General features: G+C 41.9%; 1 protein-coding gene across 1 annotated transcript in view; it reads right to left on the bottom strand.

The window, feature by feature from the left end:
* Positions 1-1,923: 1,923 nt before the first annotated feature.
* Positions 1,924-11,540, bottom strand: part of rab3a (RAB3A, member RAS oncogene family) — a 33,435-nt gene continuing 23,818 nt past the window's right edge. Inside the window, exons 4-5 of the mRNA XM_062959984.1 lie at positions 11,097-11,221; positions 1,924-7,525 (exon numbers count right to left, since the gene is read on the bottom strand). Coding sequence (XP_062816054.1) covers positions 7,335-7,525; positions 11,097-11,221 — 316 coding nt within the window. The 3' untranslated portion in view covers positions 1,924-7,334. The remainder of the gene's footprint in view (positions 7,526-11,096; positions 11,222-11,540) is intronic.

Here is an 11,540-nt window from a genome sequence, read left to right as displayed (position 1 = left end):
CTTTGTACGTAATTCAACATGAGGAAATAAAGGCCCAAAGAAGACCCTCCAGGTGGGGGATTCTGGGCTTTGTGGTCCAAGGGAGGAGGACTCCTTGTGGCTGTGGGAATTCAGCCAAAGCGGGTTTGATGAGAAGGAGGAGAACCGTTTGGGAGGAGAATCCCCGAAAAGCTCCATTGGAAGGAAGGAAGGAAGGAAGGAAGGAAGGAAGGAAGGAAGGAAGGAAGGAAGGAAGGAAGGAGAAAAGGAAGGGAAGGAGAAGAGAAAGGAGGAGGGAAAGAAGGAGAAAAAGGGAGGGAAGAAGGGAAAGGAAGGAAGGAGAAAAGGGAGGGAAGAAGGGAAAGGAAGGAAGGAGAAAAGGGAGGGAAGAAGGGAAAGGAAGGAAGGAGAAAAGGGAGGGAAGGAGAAGAGAAAAGAGGGAAGGAGAAAAGGGAGGAGGAGGGAAAGAAGGAAGGAGAAAAAGGAGGGAAAGAAGGAAGGAGATAAAGAGGGAAGGAGAAAAGGGAGGGAAGGAGGAGGAAAAGAAGGAGAAAAAGGGAGGGAAGAAGGGAAAGGAAGGAAGGAAGGAGAAAAGGGAGGGAAGGAGAAGAGAAAGGAGGGAAGGAGAAAAGGAAGGAGGAGGGAAAGAAGGAAGGAGAAAAGGGAGGGAAGAAGGGAAAGGAAGGAAGGAAGGAGAAAGGGGCAGGAGGGAAATAAAGAGGGAAGGAGAAGATGGAGAGAAAGAAGAAAAGAAAGGAGAAAAGGGAAGGAGAAAGAAGGAGAAAAAGGGAGGGAAGGAGAAAGGGGCAGGAGGGAGATAAAGAGGGAAGGAGAAGAGGGAGAGAAAGAAGAAAAGAAAGGAGAAAAGGGAAGGAGAAGAGAAAGAAGGAAGGAGAAAAAGGAGGGAAGGAAAAGAGAAAGGAGGGAAGGAGAAAAGGGGGGAGGAAGGACAGAAGGAAGGGAAGGAGGAAGGAAAGAAGGAGAGAAGGAAGGAGAAAAAGGAGGGAAGGAGAAGGGAAAGGAGGGAAGGAGAAGAGAAAGAAGGAGAAAAGGAAGGAGGAGGGAAAGAAGAAGAAAAAGGAGAGAAGGAGAAAAGGGAAGGAAGGAAAGAAGGGGAGGGAAAGGAGGAGAAAAGGAGGGAGGGAAAAAGGATGGAGAAAAGTGAGGGAGGGAAGGAGAAAAAAGGAGGGAGGGAGGAAGGACGGAAGGAGAAAGGGAAGGAAGGAGATGGGTGGGAAGGAAGGGAAGACAAAAGTGAGGGAAGGAGAAAATAGAGAGAAGGAAGGGGGAAAGCGGGGAGAAAAGGAAAGAGAAGAGGGAAAGAAGGAAGGAGAAAGCAGAGGAGGAAGGAAAGAAGGGAGGGAAGGAAGGAGAAAGGGGAAAGAAGGGAAGGACAAGGGAAAGGAGGAAAAAAGAGAAGAGGGAGAGAAGGAAGAAAGGAGAAAAATAAGGGAAAGGAGGAAAAGGAGAGAAAAGGGGAAAAAAGGAAAGAGGGAAGGAAAAGTATGAGAGGAAGAAAGGAGTGCAAAAAGAAGTAAGATGGAAGGAAAGAAAGGAGGGAAGGAGAAAAGGAAGGGAAGGAGGGTAAGAAGCGAGGAAAGGAAAGAGGAGAGAAGGGAAGAGGGAAGGAAGAAATGGAAGGGAAGGATGAGAGGAAAGGAGGAGAAAAGAGAAGAGGGAGAAAGAAGGGAAGGAAGAGGGAAGAAAAGGAAGGAAGTGTGAGGACGAAAAAAGAAAAGGGAGGGAAAGAAGTGAGGGAAGGAAGGAGAAAAGCGGTGGGAAAAGTATGGGAAGGAGGGAAAGAAGGAAGGGACGAGGGAAGGACGAGAAAGGAAGGAGAAGAAGCCTGGCTGCTTCCTGCCTGGGGGAGTCCTTTGTTGGGAGGTGTTAGCCCTTTCCCGATTCCGGCCACGAAAGCCTTTCGACGACACACGGAACTGAAAATTCTTTTTCGACACTTCCGACAGGTTTATTATTTTGTTGTTTTCTTTTTTTGCCATACAGTACAGTGTATTTGTTTTTTATTATTTTTATTTATTTCCCCATAGAAGTAAACTTGACAAAAAGAGAGAGAGAGCAGCATCCCTGAAACAGGGGGAAAAGGAAACATGAGCCCAAAATACGTCGTAAAAACCCATCTTTTCCCAAATTGCACCCAAAGGGTCGTGATTTAATAATAATAATAATAATAATAATAATAATAATAATAATAATAATAATAATTTTATACCCCGCCACCATCTCCCGGCATCGCTTTCTCTCTCTCTTTTTTAAAATAATTCTCTCTCTGTGTGTGTATATGTATATATATACATACATGGATGAGTAACAACTCACAAGCAACTGGAAAAAAAAGGAAACCGTCACGGCGATACCTTGTGTTTTCTTAAAAAATAAAAAGGACATAAATACGTCACACGAAAATAACCCAAAAAACCACGTCACGGCGAGGTCCACGAGCACGGCACAACCTACGTCTATGTACAAGGGGAGCCGGGAGGGGAAAACACCCCAAAATCTTCCTTTTTCTCGGATATTTCTGTACACCGAGGAAGGGAGGGAAAGCCGGGCCAAGGGGTGGGGGTCTATACAAGCCGGAAGGAAGGTGAAGTGTCCCTTTTTGCTGGGCGGAAAAGAGCGGGATCCGAGGAACTGTGTCCCCAAACCCGGGAGGAAAGAGGGAAAAATAAATGACCACGTCGGGGAGGGTCTTGGTCCGCGTCTAGTATCGTATCTCGTAAGCCGAGATCTCGTCGGAACTCGTATCAACTTAGACACGAAGTACAGGGTTTTGATAACCAGTCTTATACTGGGAGGAAAGAGGGATAAGTACAGGGTTTCGATAACCAGTCTTATACTGGGAGGAAAGAGGGATAAGTACAGGGTTTCGATAACCAGTCTTATACTGGGAGGAAAGAGGGATACATGGTCCTGTATACATGGTCGGCAACGATATACGGAAATGAGTTTTATACTGGGAGGAAAGAGGGATAATATAAATACATGGTCCTGGCCCGTGTCTAGACGCAACTGCAAGCCAAGATCTCGTATCGTATAGTATCTCACAAGCCAAAATTTCGTAAGAACTCGTATCGACTTAGACATAAAGTATAGGGCCGCGTCCGTCGGCAACGATATACGGAAACCAGTTTTATACTGGGAGGAAAGAGGGGTAATATAAATACATGGTCCTGGCCTACGTCTGGACGCAACTGCAAGCCAAGATCTCGTATTGTATAGTATCTCACAAGCCAAAATCTCGTAAGAACTCGTATCGACTTAGACATAAAGTATAGGGCCGCGTCCGTCGGCAACGATATACGGAAACCAGTTTTATACTGGGAGGAAAGAGGGACAATATAAATACATGGTCCTGGCCTGCGTCTGGACGCAACTGCAAGCCAAGATCTCATATCGTATAGTATCTCACAAGCCAAAATTTCGTAAGAACTCGTATCGACTTAGACATAAAGTATAGGGCCGCGTCCGTTGGCAACGATATACGGAAACCAGTCTTATACTGGGAGGAAAGAGGGATAATATAAATACATGGCCGCCAAGTCGGAGACGGTCTTGGCCCACGTCTGGCTGTAACTGCAAGCCAAGGTCTCGTATCGTATCTCACAAGCCAAAATCTCGTAAGAACTCGTATCAACTCAGACAAAAAGTATAGGCTGCATCCTTTGCCAACGATGTACCGAAACCAGTTTTATATTGGGAGGAAAGAGGGATAAATGACCACTAAGTCAGAGAGGGTCTTAGTCCACATTTATCCGCAATTGAAAGCCAAGATCTTATATCATATTGAATCTTGCAAACCAAAATCACGTAAGAACTCGTATCAACTCAGACAAAAATACAGGCCGCAACCATCACCAACGATGTACTGAAACTAAACTTATATTGGGAGGAAAGAGGGATAAATAAATGACCACTTGTATCAACTTAGACAAAAGGTATAGGGTTTCAGTAACAATGTACCGAAACCAGTCTTATACTGGGATAAAAGGGGGATAATATAAATAAATGGCCACCAAGTCAGAGACACAATTGCAAGCCACGATCTTGTATCGCATCTCACAAGCCAAAATCTCGCAAGAACTCGTATCAACTAAGACAAAAAGTATAGGGCCACATCCATTGGTAACAAAGTACCGAAACTAGTCTTATACTGGGAGGAAAGGGGCTCAGGAGCAATTACTACCATATGTGTGCATTTCATAGACACCATGAAGAAGAAACAAATGACCGCCAAGTCAGAGAGGGTCTTGGTCCGCATCTGGACACAACTGCAAGCCAAGATCTTGTATCGTATTGTATCTCGCAAGTCAAAATCTTGTAAGAACTCGTATCAACTTAGACAAAAGGTATAGGGTTTCAGTAACCATGTACCAAAACCAGTCTTATACTGGGATAAAAGGGGGATAATATAAATAAATGGCCACCAAGTCAGAGACACAATTGCAAGCCACGATCTTGTATCGCATCTCGCAAGCCAAAATCTCGTAAGAACTCGTATCAACTCAGACAAAAAGTATAGGCTGCATCCATTGGCAACGATGTACCAAAACCAGTTTTTTATATTGGGAGGAAAGAGGGATAAATAAATGACCACCAAGTCAGAGGGTCTTGGTCCACATCTGGATGCAATTGCAAGCCAAGATCTCATATCGTATCGTATATTGCAAGCTGAGATCTCGTCGGAACTCGTATCAATTTAGACAAAAAGTATAGGGCTGCATTCGTTAGTGACAAGGTACCGAAACCAGTCTTATATTGGGAGAGATTGTAAACATAAATGACCACCATTTTTGAAAGTGTCCTGGTCCGCATCTGGACGCAATGGCAAACTAAGATCCAAGAAACTCAACAATTACAAATATCCAAGAAATCAACGGAGACAAAGTAGGACCACATCCGTTGGTAACCATGTACCAAAACCAGTGTTATATTGGGAGGAAAGAGGGATAAGAAATAAATGACCGCCAAGTCGGAGAGAGTCCCACATCTGGCCACAACTGCAAGACAAGATCCAAGAAACCCGTATCGACTTGGACAAGGTAAAGAAACCAGTGTTATACTGGGAAGCAAGGAGGATAATAATAAATAAATGGCCGCCAAGTCGGAGAAGGTCCTGGTCCATATCTGGACGCAATAATTTCTGAATTACGGGGTCACATCGGTCGGTAACGAAGTACCGAAACCAGTGTTGTACTGGGAAGCGAGGAGGATAATAATAAATAAATGGCCACCAAGTCGGAGAAGGTCCTGGTCCATATCTGGACGCAATAATTTCTGAATTACGGGGTCACATCGGTCGGTAACGAAGTACCGAAACCAGTGTTATACTAGGAAGCGAGGAGGATAATAATAAATAAATGGCCACCAAGTCGGAGAAGGTCCTGGTCCATATCTGGACGCAATAATTTCTGAATTACGGGGTCACGTCGGTTGGTAACGAAGTACCGAAACCAGTGTTGTACTGGGAAGCGAGGAGGATAATAATAAATAAATGGCCACCAAGTCGGAGAAGGTCCTGGTCCATATCTGGACGCAATAATTTCTGAATTACGGGGTCACATCGGTCGGTAACGAAGTACCGAAACCAGTGTTATACTGGGAAGCAAGGAGGATAATAATAAATAAATGGCCGCCATTTTGGAGAAGGTCCTGGTCCATATCTGGACGCAGTAATTTCTGAATTACTGGGCAACATCGGTTGGTAACGAAGTACCGAAACCAGTGTTATACTGGGAAGTGAGGAGGAAAATAAATAAATGGCCGCCAAGTCGGAGAAGTTCCTGGTCCTTATCTGGACGCAATAATTTCTGAATTACGGGGTCACGTCGGTTGGTAACGAAGTACCGAAACCAGTGTTATACTGGGAAGCAAGGAGGATAATAATAAATAAATGGCCGCCATTTTGGAGAAGGTCCTGGTCCATATCTGGACGCAGTAATTTCTGAATTACTGGGCAACATCGGTTGGTAACGAAGTACCGAAACCAGTGTTATACTGGGAAGTGAGGAGGAAAATAAATAAATGGCCGCCAAGTCGGAGAAGGTCCTGGTCCTTATCTGGACGCAATAATTTCTGAATTACGGGGTCACATCGGTCGGTAACGAAGTACCAAAACCAGTCTTATACTGGAAAACAAGAATAATAAATAAATGGCCGCCAAGTTGGGGGAAGGTCCTGGTATGTATCTGGACGCAATAATTTCTGAATTACGGGGTCACATCGGTCGGTAACGAAGTACCGAAACCAGTCTTATACTGGGAAGTGAGGAGGATAATAATAAATGGCCGCCAAGTTGGAGAAGGTCACAATAATTTCTGAATTATGGGGTCACATCGGTCGGTAACGAAGTACCAAAACCAGTGTTATACTGGGAAGCGAAGAGGATAATAATAAATAAATGGCCGCCAAGTCGGAGAAGGTCCTGGTCCATATCTGGACGCAATAATTTCTGAATTACGGGGTCACATTGGTCGGTAACGAAGTACCAAAACCAGTCTTATACTGGGAGGAAAGGGGCTCAAGCGCAATTACTACCATATGTGAGCATTTCACAGACAACACAAAGAAGAAAAATAAGTGACCACCAACTCAGAGAGGGTCTTGGTCCGCATCTGGATTATGATCTGGTATCGTATCTCGCAAGAACTAGTATCAACTTAGACAAAAGGTATAGGGTTTCGGTAACAACGTACCGAAACCAGTCTTATACTGGGATAAAAGGGGGATAATATAAATAGATGGCCACCAAGTCAGAGAGGGTCCTGACCTGCATCTGGATGCAACTGCAAGCCAAGATCTTGTATCGTGTCGTATCTCGCAAGCCAAATCTTATAACGAAGTATAACGAATCTTACTTGTAACGAAGTACCGAAACCAGTGTTATACTGGGAGAAAGGAGGGATAGCGGAAATAACACCAAAGGAAAGAAATGCTCAACCTAGAGACCTAGCCTGGCCTTCAAAACAAGCTAGGAAAACAACGACGACGTAGTATCAATACAGGTCAATCCATACAACGTGTTCCCGACGTTGCGACCCCGCAAGAGGGTCCTTTTACTGGGTCTTATAAAGGCCCCCCTTTTGAACACACCACCTTATTTTTGGACCGTAAACCCCCAAAACGGGTCAGGAAGGGGAGGGACGGGTCAGGAAGTACACCGAAGGGAAGTATAAATATGTAGAGACCAATAAATAAATAAATACGTCGATCATTAAAAGCCACCGCCGCTCCTTCCGTCCCGGGGAAGGGGTCTGGACACGCCCCCGCAACGCAAAGGGGGTCGAGAAGCAAGGGGGGGGGACAAGGGGGTGTCTGGGGTCGCCGGCGGGAGTCTCTTAGCAGGCACAGTCCTGGTGCGGGGGGGCTTGCTGGTCGCTCAGCTGGGGGCCCTGCTTGGCCCCGGTCACCGCCGGGTCGGCCGCGTCCAGCGACTCGGACATCTTTTCGCAGATGATGTCCACCAGGCGCTCAAAGGTCTGCTTGACGTTGATGTTGTCCTTGGCGCTGGCCTCGAAGAACTCGAACCCTGCGGGGAAGGAGGGGACACAACCCGGGGTGATCATCGTGGTCGTTCAGAGGGTCCAAAAAGACATCCTACATACATATATATATACACACACACATATACATACACACATTAATATATATATATATATATATATATATATATATATATATATATATATATATATATAAAAACACATACATATATATACACACACATTAATATATATATAATCACACATACATATCTATATATATAAAAGAGTGATGGCATCACGGCAATTCACAAAACAACAAAACTACAGGCCCCCCAACCTCAAAATTTGACAACACAACCCATCATCCACGCCTCAAGGTTGATACAACAAAAAGAAAAGAAAAATAAAGTCCTAATTAGAGGGAGAGGAATAATTGTTTTTATCCAATTGCTGCCAGTTTAGAGGGCTAATCTCTGCCCACTTGGTTGCCTAGCAACCAGCCAAGGGACAGCCAGGTTTCAGTTAGGGGACAGGCAGACTTAGGCCTCACTTAGGCCTCTTCCACAGATTTTCAGATTTGCACTGGATTATATGGCAGTGTAGACTCAAGGGCCTTCCACACAGCTATAGAACCCATTTATAATCTTACATTATCTGCTTTGCACTGGATTATCTTGACTCCACACTGCCATATAATCCACTTCAGTGTGCATTTTATACAGCGGTGAAGAAGGGGCCTCATATAATCCAGTTCTGAGCAGATAATATAAGATTAGAAATATACAGTAGAGTCTCACTTATCCAACATAAACAGGCCGGCAGGATAAGTGAATATGTTGGATAATAAGAAGGGATTCAGGAAAAGCCAATTAAACATCAAATTAGGTACTCGTTATACAAATTAAGCACCAAAACATCATATTATACAACAAATTTGACAGAAAAAGTAGTTCCATGCGCAGTAATGCTATGTAGTAATTACAGTAGAGTCTCACTTATCCAACACTCACTTATCCAATGTTCTGGATTATCCAACGCATTTTTGTAGTCAATGCTTTCAATATATCATGATATTTTGGTGCTAAATTCGTAAATACAGTAATTACTACATAGCATTACTGTGTATTGAACTACTTTTTCTGCCAAATTTGTTGTCTAACATGATGTTTTGGTGCTTCATTTGTAAAATCATAACCTAATTTGATGTTTAATAGGCTTATCCTTAATGCCTCCTTATTATCCAACATATTCGCTTATCCAATATTCTGCCGGCCCGTTTACGTTGGATAAGTGAGACTCTACTGTACTGTATTTACAAATTTACCACTAAAATATCACAAGGAATTTAAAACACTGACTACAAAAACATTGATTATGAAAAGGCAGACTGCGTTGGATAATCCAGAACATTGTATAAGCAAATGTTGGATAAGTGAGATTCTTCTTTAATATGAAATAATTACTGGGATAGAATAATGCAGAACAATATAATCTCTAAAACCAGGACAGTAAATAAACAGGGGAATTCCACACAGGAAACAATCGGGGCCAGCTAACACCTCCCAACAAAGTATTCCCATCATCGAAGTCTGGAAAATCCTCTGTTTTCTCAGGGCCACAGACAGTAGAAGCACATAAAATATCGCAAACAACACCACTCTGAAAACAAGGGAATTCCAGACAGGAAACAATCGGGGCCAGCTAACACCTCCCAACAAAAAATTCACTCAGGGAGAAAACAGCCAGGCTTTAAAGCTGCAAGGCCATTACATCCTAATCATTTTTCCCAATTGCAGCATTCATACTTGCCTCCAACAAACAAAAAAAAACCAACCAGACTTCGCCACAGCAACGCCTGGCCGGGCACAGCTAGTAATAAATAAAAAGATAACTTACAATAAAATTAATAAAAAATTGCAAATAACGTCAAATAAAAATTACACAACAATTTTCAACCAATACCACCACCACTTTGCCACAGCAACGCGTGGCCGGGCACAGCTAGTATATATATATATAAACACATACATACATATATATACACACACATTAATATATATATAAACACACATACATATATACACAAACACATTTATATATATATATATATATATATATATATATATATATATATATATATAAACACATACATATATATACACACACAATATATATATAAACACACATCCATATATATATACACACACTCACATATACATACATACATACATATACACATACACAAACATATATATATATATATACATACACACACATATACGTGCACACATTAATATATATATATAAACTCATATATACACACACATTAATATATATATAAACACATACAAACATATATACACATACACACACATATATACATATATATATACACACACAAAAACATACACACATTAATATATATATATATATATAAACACACATATATATACACACACATTAATATATATATAAACACATACAAACATATATACACATACACACACATATATACATATATATATATACACACACACAAAAACATGCACACATTAATATAAACACACACATTAATATATATAAACACACATACATACATATATATATATACACATACATATAAACATATATATACACACACACACACATATACATACACACAATATATATATAAACATACATACATATATATTCACATACACACATATATACATACACACATTATATATATATAAACACATACATACATATACACACACACACACACATATATACACACACACACATATACATACAAATTAATATATATATATATATATATAAACACATACAATTCTTGTACACACACATTTATATAAACACACATACATAAATATATATACACATACATATATACATATATATACATACACATTAATATATATACATACACTCACATATATACACACAGATACATACACACATATATATATATACACACACACACACATATATATTACTAGCTGTGCCCGGCCACGCGTTGCTGTGGCAAAGTGGTGGTGGTATTGGTTAAAAATTGTTGTGTAATTTTTATTTGACATTATTTGCATTTTTTTATTAATGTTATTGTAAGTTATATTTTTATTTATTATATGTTATTATTTTCTTGTATTATTTTTAGTTATTTTCTGTTATGATAGTATTTTATTGTATTAATTTTTAGTGTTTTTTATTATTTTTTATTGGGTTGCTAGGAGACCAAGTTGGAGGAGCTTAGCCTTCTAACTGGCAGCAATTGGATAAAAGCAATTATTCCTCTCTCTCTAATTAGGACTTTATTTTTCTTTTCTTTTTGTTGTATCAACCTAGAGGCGTGGATGATGGATTGTGTTGTCAAATTTCGAGGTTGGGGGGCCTGTAGTTTTGTTGTTTTGTCCGCTGCCGTGATGCCATCACTCTTTTATATATATAGATATTAATATAATGTATGTTTCATACAACCTTTCCTCAACTCTGGAGGTTTTAAAACAGAGGCCGGATGGCCATCTGTCGGGAGGGCTTTGAGTGTGCCGTCCGGCCTAACTGAAGCGGTCTGGACTAGATGCCCTCTGGGGCCCCTCCCTCTGCCCCGCTCACCCAGGTGTTCGGCCAGCTGGCGGCCCCGCTCCGAGGAGACCACCCTCTCGTCCTCCATGTCGCACTTGTTGCCCACCAGCAGCACCTGCGCGTTGTCCCACGAGTAGGTCTTGATCTGGGTGGACCTGGAGGGGCGGACGGACAGACGGACGGACGGATGGACGGAGGAAGAAAGGAAAGAAGGAAGGAGGACAAGGCCAGGGCCCCCTCCTTCCCCTTCTCTTCCTCCTTGCCCTTCTTTTCCTCTTTCTCTTTCCTTTTTCTCTCCTCGCACCTTTTCTCCTTTCCTTGCCCTTCTTTTCCTCTTTCTCCCTATCCTTTCCCTCCCCTCATACCTTTCCTCCTTTCCTTTCTCTTGCTTCTTTCCCTTCTTTTCCTCTTTCCTTCCTTCCTTCCTTCCATCCATCCATCCTTTCTCTCCTCTCATCTTTTCTCCTTCCCTTT

The sequence above is a fragment of the Anolis carolinensis genome, unplaced genomic scaffold (genome assembly GCF_035594765.1).
Source record: "Anolis carolinensis isolate JA03-04 unplaced genomic scaffold, rAnoCar3.1.pri scaffold_7, whole genome shotgun sequence".
NCBI classification, from domain to species: Eukaryota; Metazoa; Chordata; class Lepidosauria; order Squamata; family Dactyloidae; genus Anolis; species Anolis carolinensis.
The sequence above is the reverse complement of the archived record's forward strand: the minus strand, read 5'-3'. Positions and strand labels throughout refer to the sequence as shown.